At 34.3% G+C, this 19,303-nt stretch overlaps 1 protein-coding gene across 1 annotated transcript; it reads right to left on the bottom strand.

The window, feature by feature from the left end:
• Positions 1-2,565: 2,565 nt before the first annotated feature.
• LOC102601458 (probable LRR receptor-like serine/threonine-protein kinase At1g06840) lies at positions 2,566-18,632 on the bottom strand. Its single transcript, XM_006344306.2, has 20 exons — positions 18,160-18,632; positions 17,853-18,003; positions 14,816-14,887; positions 11,208-11,279; positions 10,834-10,977; positions 10,605-10,676; positions 9,577-9,648; positions 8,540-8,614; positions 7,558-7,626; positions 7,248-7,316; positions 7,034-7,105; positions 6,782-6,868; positions 6,521-6,589; positions 5,930-6,429; positions 5,266-5,427; positions 4,399-4,682; positions 3,940-3,991; positions 3,406-3,656; positions 3,185-3,319; positions 2,566-3,037 (listed from the first exon to the last, which is right to left on the bottom strand). The coding sequence occupies exons 1-20, from the start codon at positions 18,266-18,268 to the stop codon at positions 2,693-2,695; spliced, it is 2,862 nt and encodes a 953-aa protein (XP_006344368.1). The 5' UTR covers positions 18,269-18,632; the 3' UTR covers positions 2,566-2,692.
• Positions 18,633-19,303: the final 671 nt, after the last annotated feature.

Raw genomic sequence — 19,303 nt, 5'->3', positions numbered from 1 at the left:
AATATTGCTAAATTAAAGTTTTTAGTAAATAATTATATTGATAGAACATAGGACAAATGCTTTTAAATGATTAATACAGATTGTCATAGAGTTACTTGTATTTTGAGATCAAAATGACCATATCATTGAAACATTTCAAAATACATTTAAAGTTAAATATGGAGAGAAAGTGATATTTCTTTAGAAGTATTTTTTTTACTTCACTCAATTTTGTAAATAAATCTAACCAACAAAATAAAAAAAAAATATCATTAAAAAATGTCACCAATAGCCTTTCCTCTTCGATTCTTTTTTTTGTAAACAAATCTAACCAACAAAATAAAAAAAAAATATCATTAAAAAATGTCACCAATAGCCTTTCCTCTTGAGGTTATGAACATAAATGATCTACACCATTTAAGTACATATTTTGTCTTAAATATTCATACTTGAAATTTAATATGTGCATGATACTACTATGGATTAGCATAAGTTTATTGTTATAACGAATGATGGTTAAATTGATGTTTGAGTGTATGTCAAATATTTAGCTTGACAATTTCTTTCTTTTAGATATACATATATATTTAAGTAGCATAATTTAATTTTAATATATGAGCAACATCACCTTTGGTAAAAAATATTCATTTTTTTATGTGTCTACTTTATCGGTGAAGAATTGTAGTCTTATCCTTTTTTCTACTGCATACCATATGATATAGTTGTTTTCTTATGAAAGTATCTAGTATCTTATAGAAGTTTTATCGTGATATAAAATATTAAACTTTTCGGTACAAGAGTATTTTATGATCAATCACTATTTTCTTATCTATTTTTATATAACTAGCAAGGAGTGTATCTTGTGACATAACATTTTCTCAAATTAAAATGAACACAAAATAACACGAAATTCATAATAAAAAAATTTCATACTCAATATAAATATAAAAAAGAAAAAAATAGAAACAATACATAGCCAATGAAGAAGGAAGACGAAAATATATGTTCATGCTATATTCACTGTAGTGTTCCATATGATTAAAATATCCTATCATCAACACTTTACATTATCCGTTCATTTTACTTACAAATCTATTAAAAGTGAAAATCTATTTTTGAAATAGTGGATTTAACATCAAAACTAATAATTTAATGGACTATGTTGATGCATGTTGCTTTAGTAAAATTAGAAAGAAACTCCTTCGTTTGAGGGTAAAAGAATAAAAAATGAAATAACAAAGAAGAAATATCTTACTAAAATCATGTGACCTTTTTCATATTTGTTTATTATTATTGTCTTTCTCACAACATTTCGTCAATGTTAACTCGTGAAAATCATAAGAAAAGTACAAGTGTGGATTGATGAATGATTTGCTACAATTTGTTCACCAATTCTTTCTTATGTGGTACCTTGAATTTCGTTGAATTTTGAACTTGATCAACTGTTGCAAATAACCCTTGAGATTTTTAAGAAGAAGAAGAGTAGAAAACTTTAACAAAAATCATAGTTTAAAAGTGAGAGGAAGCCCCTCTATTTATAGCTAACAAATAGTAGTATGAATAGGTGCTAATTGTGCCTTATCAGAAAAGTTACAACCTTTCGAAAAACTCACTGCTCATGGGAAAAGGCACAACCTTTTGAAAAAGTCACAACCCTTTGAAAAAATCACAATCCTTCAGAAATATCACAACTCATCGAAAATGTCACAACCCATCAAAAAAATCACAACCCTTTGGAAAAGGCACAACTCTTTGAAAAAATCACAACCCTTTAATGTGAAAAGGTATCTACTTTAAATATAATTAAATTCATAAATATAATTAATTGAGTACTTTTAATTGGGGATATTATAGTAATTCAACATTCAAGTTTGGGAGTTCATGCTTTTAAGGTAGTATAAAATATAAAATAATAGATAGATAGATATAGATATAGATGTTGGCTTCTTTATTCTTTTATCGTGCTTAGTTATTTCCATGTCTTGCCAACACTGAAATACTATCAATCGTCCAGAATTGAACTTGGAAAAAGGAATTTGATTGAAACTGAATCAAATAACGCAAGTTCTTTGAATCTAGGCCTCGAGAATGAACTTGTAATTAGAATAGGAATATATACCTATCATTCTTGCTTAGTCATGATACAAGAATTATTCTTGCATTCTTGTTAATTCTAACTCCATAGGAATATAGGTGTTAGATGACTTTATTAGGCGAGTAAGAACCCAAAAGCTTTCATGAGTTTAACTCTTGATTAATAAACCAAATCATCTAAATAGTCAATTTAAGTGAATAACTTATCTGAATTGATACGTAATCCATAGCCCTGGAATCTATTCTTTCAAAAATATATATATATATTCTAAATTCACTTACGTACTATTGTGCAATTTCTAGTGTTCTGTACATACTTTACAATTTTTACCATAAATCATCATTACTTGTTACACTAAATATAATCTTTAGCAGTAATTAATTAACAATAATATTTTAACTGACACTAAATATATTTTTTAGAGGCCGTTAACACACTTTTTGTAAAGATTAGAAAGAAAGAAAGCATAACTATGTTGTTCAATATTAATATTTTAGCACAAAAATGATTCACATTAACTATATTGGATAAGATATATATGTTACAAGTGTTAGAAATATAGACAAAATATTTGCAGATATAATTGACTGTACATAGGAGAAGAGGGTGAAATATCTATCACCTAGGATGAATGGAGGGAACAACTCCACTGACAAGGTCACTACCAGATACATCAGCTGAAACAAAAGGATATTTCATAGCTGAGGTTGACGATGGGGTTCTGCTATCCTTTTCACTATCCGTGACCACGGAATCTCTAATTATAGAGTCAGATTCAGGCATCATCACCCGTATGTTTTCCAGTTCTCGAACCACTTCTACCATCGATGGCCGACCTTCTGTCTCTTCTTGGCAACATTTCAGAGCCAGATTTATGAATTTCTCTACACATTCCGAAGGATAAGATCCCATCCGATCATCAATCACATTGAATATCATACCAGAACGATACGCAAGGTTCACCTGTACATATATATCCATACAACACGGATTCAATTATATCTAATGGAGACCAAAAAACTTGATATTATTACTCAAATCCCTTATGTTTTAACACTTAATTATGTGTAGATGACAACGATAAGACAATATTTTCTAGCAAGACAGTACCTCCCTAACAATGTTCTTGCCATGTGAAATTGGCTGCATTCCGGTGAGAAGCTCAAGGAATACAACACCAAGGCTGTAAACGTCACTCTTGTCAGTCAATTTATGAGTTAGGAAATACTCTGGGTCAAGGTATCCCTGCAGAGAACAAGCATTAGAGTCACAAGGTAGGATCACAAATATTTTGGTCAAAATATCCACTTCCTTGAACAATCAATGCTCACCGGAGTGCCCTTAACAACTGTTGATACATAAGCAGGCAGAGTCCCTTCAAGATCTGGAACTGGAGCGAGACGTGAAAGTCCAAAGTCAGCCACCTTTGCAATAAACTTAGAGTCTAGCAATATATTGCTTGCCTTGATATCTCGATGGAATATGGGAGGATCAGCCTCCGTGTGCAAGTAGAGTATGCCCTTAGCTGAACCTAAGGCAACTTTTAATCGCATAGCAAAACTTAGAGGTTCTTTACATTTACCTGACACACCACAAGTCAACTCATTAAATCCCATATGATATGGTCAAACACTTGATTTCTGCTAGTGCTCCCCCCAAAGCAATCCCCTAAGACTAACCAGCAGAAAGATTGATTTTCTACAATTTTCATTGGAAGGGATTTGGTTGGGGGCAAGGCTAGATGTTGTCGATTAGTTAATCGTTTGCGTGCTTAAATGTTTTCCTTATCAAAATGAAGTGCTAGAAGGAAAAGATTTGCACAAATAAATGGAGGCAAGAACAATGTGAATTATATAGTTATTTACCAGATAGGTGGTCTCTCAGAGTACCATTAGGCATAAACTCGTAAACCAGCATCTGCAGGTAAAACACAAAATTGACAAAATGTTCTAATTTAGGAATTTAAAAGAGAGAAAGGCACGTGTGTATGTAGAAAGAAGACGGAAAAGAAAAAGACCTATAATCGGCCAGAGGCGAAATAATATCAGTAATCACAATATTAAAGTAGTCCAGCAATTGTTGGAAGAGAAAGAAAAAGTAGTCCAATTATCTGCTAGCAAAAAATCTTCTCTTGGATCTATATCCCTTTGCTAATCTTTAAGCATGTGGGTGCACATGTGTGTAGGATCCATTTTAAGGTATAAGAAAGATCATATATTCCTTTTTTTCCTTTCAGCATTTAAAAAAAAAACAAATCTTTTGGTATTACAAAATTTAGCATACTGCTCCATTTGATTTTTGTTCATGATGAAGTAATAAGGTACCTGTTCTCCTTCTTCACCACAATATCCAAGCAAAGACACAAGGTTTCGGTGATGTAGCCTAGATAATAGTTCAATTTCTGTAAGAAACTCCTTTTGGCCCTGTAATGATCCCTCTTGAGCTCGTTTAATGGCTACAGCTGTCCCATCAGCTAAAGTACCTTGATAAACTTTTCCATACCCTCCTTGACCAACAATGCTGGAGTTGTCAAAATTTTTGGTCGCCAGTGTCAATTCTTCAAAATAGAACTCCTTAACACCATCAATTTTGACAGAGATTTTCGACACTGCAATGCAAAGACACGGGCTTACAACTTTAGTTTGAGACAATATATCTATATCATAATCACCACCTCCATGGCATCAGAGTTGAGATTGAGGTTAACATAACATGCAGGCCTAAAATCAATGTGTTAATCAAATGTGAACTAATTGATACGCAAGATACGGTACACTAACAAGAGATGATTATGCTGTTGATCAGTAAGCTCATGAACTAGACAACTTTCTAGATGAGAGAGAATATATTGTTTTCAGGGATACTTCCAAATGAAAACTCTAGCTGGATTCTTACATCTAATATTTCTTTGCAGAGATAACACACTCATTATCATGCTCTTTGAAATTGCAGTATTTTCAAATGGAGACTATTCCATCGTTCTACATCTAATTTGATGTCATTGTATTTTCATCATTCTATATAAACATATAATATTCAATTGTCTCTTTCAGTTTCATGATTGCTGTATCTAGGTAAAAGTTAATCCAAGTAATAAAGACGTATGAGAATGTATAGTCTACAATGATTCAAAATGCTACAATCGCAGAAAGCAACACAAACTTCAAGATCAGTAACTGTAGTATACTCACATAGGCTGCGTTTTGAACTGGCACGGTGGTGCTTCTTCATATGCAATCTCAGTATGAAAAGTGATACAAATGCCGATATTGTGACCGCACCAGCAATTACCCCTAGTATGATGCCTGCAAGAGCTCCCTTGCTAATACCAGATGATGAGGGAGGGGGGATGACTGCAAAAGAACAATAAACACTATATATCACAAGGACACAAATAGCTAGGCTTCACCCCGTTAAATGCTTTGATAATATGATATGATATGGTATCTATTCTTGTGTTTTATAATTGCACAAAGGATTGGTAAGTCACCAAATTCAATATGGCCCAATGATTAAGTCATCAGCAAAGGAAAATCACACACCAACAAAAACAAAAGTACAAGAAGAAGCAAGAGATATACAAAAATATTTTATCATCAAAATAAGTTAATCACATAGTCAAGTTCACTATATATCATGATCTTTTACTGACAAAAGGAAGAGAACAGATTAGGTCATGCTAAAGATTTCTTAAAAGTTCACTCGAGCAGAGTAGTGTCAGCTAAGAGTAAATCATAGAGAAACGAAATCAGATACATATCTGAAGAAAGTAAATCAATCAAGATGTGGAGGGATAAATTCCTCTTCAATGAGTACTCCTTGGAAGACTATGTTTAATTAAGGAGGCATACGTACATTCTCGATAATCTGCAAGTAGGGTGAAATTGAGAAGTTCATAAGGTCCAAAAAGATCATTATCAGGAATCAGCCATCCAGTGAACATGCTACGGAGTCTTAGGACCTCACTTTTATTGAACAAACGAGAGCTGTTGTTATCATCAAAGATGGGGAAAATCCTCAAGTACATCTTCACCCGAGGACCAGCTTCCAATGAAAATGTGTTAAGGTGTAATTGAGATATATTCAGTTTAAGACCAATCGTGATATACCACTTAAACTGATCCACGTATGATCGAAAATCCCGAAATCCAGGACTCTTCAGCCTGTATCCTATAAGCAGCGGTAGAGCACAAAAGCAAGTAGGATATGGCAGGGCATATTCATAGGGGGGAGGACACGCCAAAGGAGGACAATCAGTGTTGTTTGCTAATTGCAAGGTACCACCAGCATCTCCATTGTAAGGTGCGCAAAAGCCGAGTAGGATAGAATTTGAACAGAATGGATTTCCTTGAAGACTAGAACAATAAAATGGGAATGTAAAATGTTCACATTGTATCTTTAAACAAAGAGGAATTATTGAGATGATGATTATACAAAAAAACAAACCTAACAGTGACATTTTGTGGGATAACCAGAGTTCCTGAGATATTCAAAAGCTTATTGTTCCGCAAATCCCTGCAATATTGCAGCAGATACATCTCAACTACAGTCATATTGATCTCAAAGTATGGAATTATCAAGGACTAGACAGCTAGGAAAAACTAACACATAGGATAGCAATAACAAAGATGGCCTTATGGTAACAAATCTATTTTTTCATGATAAATTTAGAAGCAAATGTGGATCTCTCAAAATTTCAGTCCTTACAAGATAAGTGTCTCCGTAGCGTTGAGTGTCCTATTTTGCCAAATTATGGATGGAACAGAACCACTTAATGAATTGTTTTCTAGCGACCTGGCAGCAGAAAAAAAATAATGAATTAATGGATAATTGTAGCGAACTATTTATGTTGTTGAGTGATAAACGACTGACAAAACTAGTTAATAAAAGTCGTGTCTCTAGAGTAACAAAAAAAATAGAGTAACAAAGATGATAAAGAGCAGAGGAAATAATGCTCACAGTTTCTGCAAATGAGGAAGGCTTGAAAAGTTTGAAGGAACAGTTCCGTTGAGGTTGTTGTATGATAGATCACTGCCACAATCAGAAGTAAGATATTGCTTCAGAAAATATCAGATAAACAGTATGATGGACCCGACAATATCACTTTAGCAAGTAGTAGTAGATAATAATAACTCATGATAAAGCTTATAGAAAAATTGTATCAAGCTCTTACATTGTCGTCATATTGTCACTAAGCTTGTTCGATGGAATGGACCCACTTAGCTGGTTAAGGCTGAGATCTCTGAAATATGAAAATAATTAATTAGAATATGCATGTTGCAAATGCAACTATTAACCAAAAAGGGTAATTATGTTGAATATTGATCTTAAGTGATGTCGCTGTTAGCCTAAAGCTAATAATCTGTGTTCCCTCAAGTGAATCCTGATTATTAACATTTGACTTCTCCATGGAAACAGAATTGTAATATAAAGAAGTGTATAAATGTCCTTATAGTATGCATGAACCTTGGATATATTCTTACATGTAAGTAAGGTTAGGTATGTTGCCCAGATTTGGAACTGGTCCCTGTAAGCTACAGTTCCTCAGGCTCCTGGAAGAATGAAAAAGCAGAATCACTTTAAATCAATATAAGCTCTCAAAAAAGCGTACTAATTACAATACAAGGTTTTTAATACTTTCTTGAAACAGATGAATTTATTACTACTTTGAAAAAATGAAGCATAAAAAGCAAAAATACTTGCTTACAATCTGGAAGAAGCAAACATATAAGCTACTGAAATTGTAAAAACATTCAGTGGTTCCAGAACCTCTATTCTAAAAGCTCTTACTTGATATATATAAGCTTTACAGGTAACAGGTGATTAAATTATCTCTTATAGTATTTGTTTCCTGTTACTTTTAACTACTATTTGAGGTTAGGATGAACTAATCATTTCTTCCAGCTCATTCATAGTTTTCTCATCCTGTTCTTTAGTCCCCTTTTTATTTCCTTTGATTGGTAACTTCAAAGTTATTCCACTGGTTGCTACAAATAATGGCTATTCCTTGTTGCCAAATAGTAACAAGGCGAATCACCATTGGAAGAATCTCCAACAGGAAATCGCAATCAACTTTGAATGATTGTTCTAATGACACAATTAACTTGAAATTATAGGTTATATACTGCATTACTCTATTATTTGAGGATAATGTGTTTTATCATTCATTTATGCTACCAATTGTATAATAAGTTAAATAGGAGTTCTAACCATCAAAGATTCTATATGTACATGCGTATGCACCCAATTCAGTCGCAGAACCCATAGTACATATAAAAACTCAAGAAAACTAATGTTGATTGATAAGTGTTAAAACTGTTATGCCTATTCACAGGAAGATTATAGAAGAGCTGTGACACAAAATCTTTTGAAGTTATGGTTCATGCACCCCCTGGACGTAAATAATTTCTATCCTCATGCCATAGATTCCAACTCAGCATAAACAAGAGATTTTAATGGACTTACAGTTTCAACAAACGTGACATGTTCCCGTATGAATCAGGAATGTGACTTCCTTCAAAGTTGTTATTATCAAGTTGACTATAAAACAAGAGTAAAATCAAATATGAGACATTTATGCTTACAGAATAAAAGGTAGTTATGGCAGAAAGAACAAAAATTGAGACAGTAAAAGAACTTCTCAGAAAGAATAAACGAAAACAGATGTGTACATAGACATCTCCTACAAAGGTTTAGTCCATTTTATGAGCTGAAACCCTTTAATGTCAAAAGTCAACTAAAAATATGGTCCCTGTTGATATTTAAATCAGAAATAACATGTATACACAACATGACATTTCTTATCTACAGAAAAATCTTATAGGTGATAACTATGTCCAGAAAATTGATTCAGTTTCATACTGTTGCTAATCTTTTATTCATTATGAGCTCTAATATTTTATCCCCGAAAGAAACAGTTCTCAACTATTCCCTTGATAAATAAAGCCTCTTAGCAATAATAAAAATGTTTTCATCTTTTGATAGTACCATAAAATCTTTTGATTGGCTTAAGGGATACTAGTGGTCTTCACAGCAATGACAGGTCATGAAGCTTTTCTATTGCATTCAGCATATTATTCCAGTGGCAACTCATGATTATTATTTCTTTTTTACTTTACCAAACATTGCTTTACCAAAGATCAAAAAGCTACATCTGAGAGATCCTGTATTGATACTTCGAACATAATATTGTCATCTGTGTACATCAAGAATAGTCTTATATGCTGAGTGTCACACTTCGTAATCTATAGTTACTACAACAAACATAGCTTGAACAAAGGATATGTTTGACAATTTCGTAACTTGTTGCAACTGCCTTGTCTCCTTTCTATGTCTGCAACAGAATTTCAATTTACGTCACCTATCCCAAACTCATCATGAGGGAAACCTCTTCCACAATCAAGATAAAAGTACTTTGGCTCCAAAGTTATCGCCAATGAAAAGATATTCTAATATCAGTAATCAAAAAAGTATTATATACATAGCAAAGAAAGATAGCATACAGTATGCGCAAATTTGGAATTTGAGCAAGCTCTGGTGGAAGGTAACCCGATAAGTTGTTATTATCAAGAAGCCTGGAAAATGAAGGGAAAGGGTGATAAGTACTTTATAATGCAAAACACACCTCTAAATAATATTCATCAAAATTAATAGATCAAAAACACACGAGAACTGCAAAGTAAGGTTGTGTAGAATAGACCCGATGTGGTCAGGCCCTTCGGGGACCTCACATATAGCAGGAGCTTAGTGCACCAAGCGAATCTTTTTTTTTTTTATATAGATCAAAACCACACTACATTCTAAGGTTAACAAGTCATCTTTATCTAGTCTATCCAGAAAAAATCATTTCTATATACAATATTAGTGTGCAACAATTGATATTAATGAGGCCTTTGTATCATGATAATGATGGTTTAATTTCAGCTGAATTTTCTGCTTAATCTTTTTGGTCTCAGTCTCATGTTGTATTTATCAAATGAATTTTGATACATCGACATACTTCTTTGGTGATAACATAAAAGAAGTCAATCAGTAAGAGTGTATGGGTGTTTTAATTCGTCAAAAAGAAAGAAAGCATAGTTGCTTGCAAATAGTAAGAAGAGATAGATATAATCATTTCAGTACCCACCTATTCCTTGAACAAACAAAGAGTAAGCCATGAGAGACAGAGGAGGATCCAGGATTTTAATTTTATGGGTTCAACCTTTATGTTCTTAGCAGTGAGCCCCTTACACTACTAAAATTATGGGCTCAAAATCTAAATGTTGATTGAAAATTTAATGATTGATTACATATCTATCCATATTCTGTGTCAAGAACGCTGGCTTTCAGTTGAACCCAGTAATAATACTCTCCACCACCACTGATGAGAAACAGGGGAATCCTTTTATTTTTCCTGATCGGAAAGGACTCCAAATGCATCATTCATAAAAGCAACATTTCTACTTAAGTCTTGCGAAACATCATAATTCACACCACCTGAAGGACTGTGCAGGCAGTAATACCGTCAAAGAATCATATTGTCACTTACAAGTGAAGTAGGTTTGGAAGTTTAGATAGCTCCGGTGGAATTTGTCCACTTATCGAATTGTTATTCATGTGGCTGACAGAAAAACAAAAATCACATTATGGAAAATACATATCAGTAAATAAGAAATGAAAATTCTGATGTTAACGATGCATGTGGCATCAAATAACCAAAAAAACTGGTGTCGGGCTGTAAGGAAATTAGTAATCATCCATCTCAAGAAATCTCTTACAAATGTGCTGTTTTTTCCAAATTTGCAAATGATACAGGTAAGGGTCCTGATATGTGGTTTTGATCAATTTGTATCCTGTTCAAGTTGGGAAGATAACCAAGCTCTTCAGGCAAAGAACCCGTCAATTCATTTCCATTCAGAAGTCTGAAACCATAAAAAAAAAATTAAAAATATATAAGTAACAACCAGAGAAAATTATTAGGTAGCAAGCAAGATGTAATATTTCCTGAATAAGTACACATGGGAATTATCCAAACATCCACAGATATTCGCTCATTCCCCCATGAGTAAAATCACAAGAAAAGAGTGAACAATCTAAAGGAAGTCATAATATCAGTAAAAAGAAGGGAATGGGAAAAACAAGTTTAACTTACAATAATTCAAGTGTTTTGATATTTCCTATCTCCTTTGGGATTGTCCCGCTAATTGCATTCCACATTACATCCCTTTTTAGGACAAATGGAAACAAAAAGTTAGCAGAAAAATTACAATGTAAAGAAGCTGTGAGAAATATTAGAGAAAAAAATATTATTGAATTGTGTGTCTACATTATTACATTGAGACCCTATTTATAGACACTACATTAGACTCCTTTTCCAACTAGGATTCCTATTCCTATTCCTATTCTTATTCTTATTCTAAATAGGATACTTTGATAACACTAAATAGGATTCTATATACTATTCATATTCCTACTAGGATTCTAACACTCCCCCTCTGCATACAAGTCATATGTACCTAGCTTGTTACAGATGTAATTAATACAAGGATCAGTGAGGGACTTGGTGAAGATATCTGAGTGGCTACACCTGTCTTGGCAAGAGTTTAGCATTCGGATCCATAGGAGTGTCAATGGGTCTACATCCCATCATTCTTGTCTCCTCAAGAATGTCTAAGGCATATTTCCGTTGAGAAATAACAATACATGATTTAGACCGAGCAACCTCAATACCTAGAAAATACTTCAGTCTGCGATGCAAAGATCTTTAGTCCGGAAATGTTGAAAAAGATGTTTCAAATTAGTGACACCTTCTTAATCATTGCCACTGATAATGATATCATCAACATAGACCACTAAACAAATACACAGATTTGGTGCAGAATGTCGATAAAACACAGAGTAATCAGCTCCACCACGAGTCATGTTGAACTTACCAAATTAGGCTTGAGGAGACTGTTTCAGACCATAGACTGACCTAGAGTGACCCGTGCAATCGACATCCAAGGCTAGACTCCCCCAAGCAACAAAACCAGGTGGTTGCTCCATATAGACTTCTTCTTCAAGATCGTGTAAAAAGCATTCCTAATGTCTAACTAATGAAGAGTCCAATGAAGAACTGCAACCATGGATAGAAAAAGACGGACATATGCTATTTTAGCCACAGGAGAGAAAGTGTCACCATAATCTAGCCCAAATATTTGAGTATACCCTTTGGCAACAAGGCGAGCTTTAAGCCGATCAACCTGATCATCTGGACCAACTTTGATTGCATAAACCAAACAATAACCAACAGTAGATTTACCTACATGAAGGGAAACAAGCTCTCAAGTACCATATGTAAAACAAACATTTCATCAATCATAGATACCTCCCTCCTGGATGAGAAAGTTAGGGATGCGAATAGAGGATAAAGATGATACAAAGGCATGATAAGATGATGATAGACGATGATAACTCAAGAAAGTATAATGTGGGTTAGCATTACAAGTGGAACATATACTCTTTTGAAGTGCAATTGGTTGGCGAGGAGGAGGCAAGCCTGCAATAGGAACAGGGTCCGACGCATAATATGAATCATCTATGACTAATGTTGGATGCGGACGACGATGATAAGTTATGAGTGGTGGCACTACAACTGGAGACATAGAAGTAACCATACAGTCTTCAAAAGTCGGTAAAAGTTGAGGTATGGACATGAGAGATGTAGAAGTAATAGTAGAGTCCTTTAAAGTCGGTACAGGTAAGACTTAAGGTATGGGTAAGACTTAAGATATATTAAGACGATAAAAAAAGAATAGTACGGTTAAAATTCAAAGAATGTAACATCAACAAACATAAAGTTGCGACGAAGATGAGGTAAATAGCAACAATACTTGTTTTGAACTCAAGAGTAACCAAGAAAACACATTTGAGAGCACGAGAGGCTAATTCTTGGGCTAAGTTGTGAACAAAACATGTGCTCCCAAAGACACGAGGGAGGATAGAGTAGAGAGGTGACTGAGGAAACAATATTGAATAAGGAATTTGATTATGAATGGAAGATGAGGGCATCTGATTAATTAAATAGCAAGATGCGAGAACTGCATCGCCCCAAAAACACAGTGGAACATGGAATTGAATGAGAAGAGTGCGAGCAGTATCGATAAGGTGCCTATTCTTCCTCTCTGCTACTCCATTTTGTTGAGTGTATGGACAAGAAGTCTGATAAATAATTGCTTGATCAGTCATAAATTGTTGAAATTGGGAGGACATATATTCTAAGGAATTATCACTACAAAAGGTACGAATAGAGACACCAAATTGATTTTGTATTTCAGCACAATAACTCTTGAATATAGGAAATAATTCAGAGTGATCTTTCATCAAGAAAATCCATATAGATCTTGAATAATAGCGAAACCTATGGGTGAACTGACTCTACTAAGACCCCAAATATCAGAGTCAACTAAGAAAAAGATAGACTCTGCATAACTCTCAACACTACGTTGAAAGGTTGTTCAAGTGTGTTTCCCAAGTTGGCATGACTCACAATCTAATGTGGATAAACGGAACAAAATAGGCACCATCTTTTGTAGCTTGAACAAACTAGGATGTCCCATACGTTTGTGAATTATGTCAGGAGAATTGTAATTGGACATGCTATGCATGAGTTAGAAGAGATAAGGTAGTAAACCTTGTGATTCATATCCTACACCAATTGTTTGTCCCGTACTACGGTAATGCTTGACAAATGAGTCCTCAAGAAATAGTATGCCACAATTTAGGGCACGAGTCATGCAAGATTGAAAGGATAACCAGGGACATAAAGAACGGACTTTAAAGTGACAGAGGATAGGGGATTAGCTTGTCCAACTCATTTTGCTTTGGTTTGGTTACCGACTGCGAGTAAACCATATTTGACAGAAGTGATTTATCACCAGAAACATGATTAGAAGCGCCAGAGTCCACAATCCATGATCCAAAAGCAGGAGACTGTGCAGTTGAGGCTACTGGTAGAGATATATCTACTTACTTGCTTGATATTGAAGATACTCATTATATTCCTCTTGAGATAAATAAACCCGTTTATTACCTATGACGTTAGATCGAACTACATGCATATTTTTGGTGGTTGACTATGCAAAGAATAGGATGTATCGAAATCAGTGATGAACGTTTACAAATTTTGTATTGAACTGCTAGAGAAAAAATCGAAAGGGGTCTTGACAGATCTTGCCGGAAAATTGACAGAGGTCGCCGGATTATTAAATTTAACGACCTAAAATTGGTCAAAATATGAGAAGAAAAGAAATTTTTTTTATATGGGTAGGGTCAGAATGATGGCACGACCCTACGGGAAAAGAGAAGCACAACACTGATAGAAATAGACGAATGCGTATTAGCCTTGACAATCATCAAAAATTGACGCACAGTGACCTGGTTGAGTTTCTCACTAATGCTCTGATACCATGACTGACAATCATCGGAAATTGACGCACAGTGAGCCTAATCAAGTTACTCACTAATGCTCTGATACCATATGAGAAATATTAAAGAAAAAAATATTATCGAATTGTGTGTCCACATTATTACATTGAGGCCCTATTTATAGACACTACATAAGACTCCTTTTCCAACTAGGATTCTTATTCCTATTCTAAATAGGATTCTATATACTATTCTTATTCCTACTAGGATTTTAATAGAAGCTATTAGTGGGAAAAAATTGCAAAGCAGAAAATATTTAGAAGAGAATAGCATTTGTTAAATATCCAAACTTACAATATTTTCATGTAAGATAAGTGACCAAGCTCCGGTGACAAATTTCCTGACAGATCCATATCCAGTAATTGCCTGTTAAGAGGAAAAACACAAGGACTCATCACATTGCAGATTATTGAAACATACTCTACTGAAATGTGATCAATCTCTAGAATGATCATCCACCACTTGTTTCAAGCTACATTAAAATGTTTACAAACATCATAACAAGCAAAACAGCTGAGGTCAAGAATTAAACTTCAGACATTAATATTTTTATTTATTTTTAACTAAATCAGACATTAGAATTTATGTGAGACTGTCATCTTTCTACGCAAAAAAAGCTGGTAAATTCACAAAATATTCAAAGTCTATGCTCCTTCTAGACTACTAGGACCCTATAATGTAAGAGGGCTTCTCTGTGCTCCTTCTAGACAACTAGGACCCTATTAGGTAAGAGGGCTTCTCAACTATAATCTCTACACTTCAAAGCTTCCTTGTCCAACTATTGAAAAATTGCTAGTACATACATCTATTTATCATTATTTATTAATTTATTTACGTGTGTAGAACTTTTTGGAAATTTTAGGGAGGACAACTCTCAATCTCTCAAATTCTGTTGAAGATAAGTGGAGGAACAAATGTTTTTTTCCTTCACTCAACTTGCTTCCTTATAACCGCTATAGTGCCTAGGAATTAATATGTATTCTTTTAACATGTACCTAGTCTAATATTATCATAATTTAGTTCGATTTGTTTTCCTAGTTATGAATTAATTTATACACATATCTTAGCATTAATTTCTAAATACATGAACTAGGAAATTTCATGTACTTGAGATGAACCTAGGTTATTTTTTCAACACCCCCTTTAAAAGTGGATTCATCACTCAAAAGAGTGTTTTGGAAGACGTCAATCTTTGATGGATTATAAAGGCAAGGCATCCACAACTTGATCTTGTCTCTTCAAGATCTCAAGCTCAACTTCATTTTATGATCTTCCTCCACCTCGTCCATGTCCACCACTTCTTCTATGCTAGCAACACTTTTCATCTTTCTTCTTAAAGAAAACCAATGTTTGCAAAGCTTGTTTGATTAATTCTTGTTACTGGTCATTTCATTTTTCTTCATGGACTTGCAAAGGCAGCAAGTTCATCGATGATCATGGTGTCCAAGGATCGTTAATTGGACTCCTCAGTTACAACCATAAAATTAAATCGTGAATTCAAGGATCGTAGAACTCTTACAATGATCTGATCATCCTGCAAATCTTATTCATCCTCGTCATCATCTTCATCTTTACTTGGGTTTTATAAAAAGAAAACCTTCTCAAATATCATGTCATCAATCCTTTGATAGATGCAACCATGTTTCATATCTATCATTTTCGTGAAAGTCACATCACCCACTACCTTTCTACTCAAGATTCCTCATCATACAGCTACTCCATAAGCAATTGTTTGTTCAGGGTTGAAACTCTTGTTTGACTCCTTGCCATCAAAATTATCTCTGGAAGTTGTTTTTATTTTTGAATTATTGGTAGTTCCATGTACCAAAACAATTTCTTCAAGTTGGTGCTTCTCTAACCCAGCATCCTCATAGCAATAGTAGCTAATCTCATTCACATTCATTTCACCCCGAAGTATCATTCTTCCAAATATTTGAGAATTCGGGTTCTCTACTGATCCCTCCGGACAAGTAGCTCTAACAGCAGATGTTGGAAATTTAGGAAGGAGGGCTCTCAATCTCTAATTTAATTCTAGACTTTTTGTTTTCCAAAATCATGAATTCAACTATACATGCATCTTAGCATTAACTTCTTAATACATGACTAGGTAAATTCATGTACTTTGAGACGAATCTGATTTTTTTTTTCAACAGAACTAAAAAGTTCATATTTGTGGAAGAACGAAACCAACTACTTGTCAAATAAATAGTCTCGCTGTTGGCCATAATCTTTGCTTTATGCCACACAGAAAAACTTTGATGTAATGATATATTAATACAAACCCCAGTTGCATCCTAGACAATAGGTGCTTGATGATTTTTGGATGTTCATGGTACATCAAGTAGATACCAAGGCCAATTGGTGAGGTTTATCCCAATTCTTCAGCGAATCTCCTATTCTCAAATACAAGCATGTGATACGGTGAGAGCTGTACAAGATAGAATAGAGCTTGTATGTTTACCCGCATAGCATGAATTTACCTAGTGCATACGAACAGAGCAGGATGAATTGCAGGCTCCCCCATTTAGATCCTAGAAAATGTATGATATTAGATAGTGGGATGCTCAATAGATTTTCACTAGCATGATTTCTACTTTCAGCTATTTGAAAAAGAGTCTAAAGCAACTTCAAAGGTTTCTTCTTTTTTTTTTTAATCGACTTCAAAGGTTTCTTCTTGGGATCCAAGTGTGAATTTGAGACATGACATGATGGCCTCACTTTCCCTCAATCATTACTTTTTTGTTACTAAATCAATTTCAATTCTCCAAGTTTAGTTCTGATGCCTTGTCTTTACTAATATCTGTAGAATCCAAAATAGAACTAAAAAATCATGCCACCTATTAGATGAGGCAAATTGGAATAGACTAATTTAGAATGGTTTACAGAGAAAATATCGATAACATCTGGTACTTACAGCTATGTCAGGATCCGATAGGTCATGACTTTTTGGATTAAATCCTTTGACAATTCTCTACTCCGCCACCTTCTTTGTTTGTTTCAAATTGAATCTATGGCAAAGTAGTGGTTTATATGCTTACTTTACCTACTTGACTAAAGGGAGTGAACTTCTTTCAGTGTGAGCTAGCAACTAACTACCAGAGGAACAAAGAGATTCAACAACCAATACCCAATTAAGTACCAGATTTGGAAGCAAGTAATAAAGGCAAAATGGCATAAATTCAGGAGAATATACATTATTTGAGAACCAAATTAGAGAGACCAGATATATTATTGAGAAATCCATAGATTTAGAAGTGTGTTGGAAAAATTAAGCATGTTAAGAACATCCATGCTTATGATGCAGTAGCAAGAAGTGTGATAAAGGTCTTACAGTTCTCGAACATGAAAATAACCATCATTGTTTGTTTGATTGTAGCACAAAACCCCAGTCCAATTTGAGATACATGGATCTCCTCTCCTCCAGTTACTGAGATTCCCATTTGGATCAACCAAACTATTCTTGATGGCACGCAATGCTTTTACTGTGACACAAATTTCAAAAGTTAGGATGGTTGTCATTTAAAAGTAACAACAAGTGCAGTTGCTTTGTATTTCTGTTTATAGCATTGAAACCCCGTACCAATACCATGTAACAAATAAATTGGGAAGATCAACAGAAAAAGTTATGTAAAGGTTACCTTCATCTGGATGAGTAGTTTGGCTATTTGCCTTGGTAAATAGTAGCAAAGACCAGCAAAACCATAGAAGCAAGGTGATCCGAATAATTGAAAGCTTAGAAGCAGACATGGGAGAAAGATGGAGCAGTGTTAGAAACAAATTAGAGTAAAGAGTTGAATTGTATTTATTTATTACTCTATCTTACTACAGTGTAAGTAGATAAATAAATGACGAGGAAAATGCTTTGCTTTGTTGGTAAAGAGAGAAAGAGGAACGAAATAGGATTGAAGATTGGGGAATGCTGACTTGGTCGCCATAGGAGGTAGTGATGGAATGGCTGATGAAAGCAGCAGCCACCAGAATCAATAAAATATTGAAACCTTCAACTAATGCATCCTCAACAATGTTGACTTTTTGAATGGTAGGTGGTTCTGCACCAATCATATCTATTGTACGACAACAACACAAACAAGGTCTGTCAAAGGTCTCATATGAAGAAAAAATATTATTCATAAAATACATTACTTAATTCAAAACTAATGAAATACCAAACACTCAAAGAAAAACTCAAAAAAATAGCAAAATATATGTTGAGTCAAGAGGGTATCTACGCATTTCACATTGGAAAACCCTGCAGCAGCATATTGAAGAGCAGAAAAAAACTCATAAAATATTATGTATCATAGGTTAGGTATACGCACCAAATCAAGTTCTATTATTCCTCTACTCTATCACATTTAAATAAAGAGTTAGTAGTTAAAAGTTTCTTTAAACTTAACACACTTTATTAAATTAGTTCTCCAATCGTAATGTCTCATTTCTTGTGAAACTGTTTTTATTTGTGAAATCACAAATTTGCCCTTTCCCTTAGCGTTTTCATACTTAGTTTGTATTGTGGGAATGGATAGTGTGATCCCTCATGCAATCGGGTGTGATTTGGTGATTTTAATCCTTTTGACTGGAATTATATTGTTATAGTTGACTTTGTTCAACGTTTAGATATGCGAGCATCGGATCGAGATCCCGCCAGTTCCATTGCGTCCAGAATGTCGAGTTTGGGTGGTTAGTGAGAGTTTCGAGGCCTTAGGTTGAGAGTTGGGTGTTTAGGTGAGAAGTTGAGCTTGTCCAGTTTATTTTTTTCTGACCCCGAATGATTGCCGAGGA

This window comes from Solanum tuberosum, unplaced genomic scaffold (genome assembly GCF_000226075.1).
Source record: "Solanum tuberosum cultivar DM 1-3 516 R44 unplaced genomic scaffold, SolTub_3.0 scf00053, whole genome shotgun sequence".
In the NCBI taxonomy this organism is placed as follows: Eukaryota; Viridiplantae; Streptophyta; class Magnoliopsida; order Solanales; family Solanaceae; genus Solanum; species Solanum tuberosum.
This window is presented reverse-complemented; position numbering and strand designations above follow the sequence as displayed.

What these genes read in the sequence shown, in the direction of transcription:
- LOC102601458 (XM_006344306.2), bottom strand. Translation starts at nt 18,268, where the DNA reads ATGTCTGCTTCTAAGCTTTCAATTATTCGGATCACCTTGCTTCTATGG. An exon ending in CTTCCAAACCTACTTCACTT is followed by an intron (nt 9,649 to 10,604) that starts GTAAGTGACAAT and finishes TTCATTTTCCAG; the next exon opens with GCTTCTTGATAATAACAACT. An exon ending in CAGTTCAAAACGCAGCCTAT is followed by an intron (nt 4,683 to 5,265) that starts GTGAGTATACTA and finishes TTTGCATTGCAG; the next exon opens with TGTCGAAAATCTCTGTCAAA.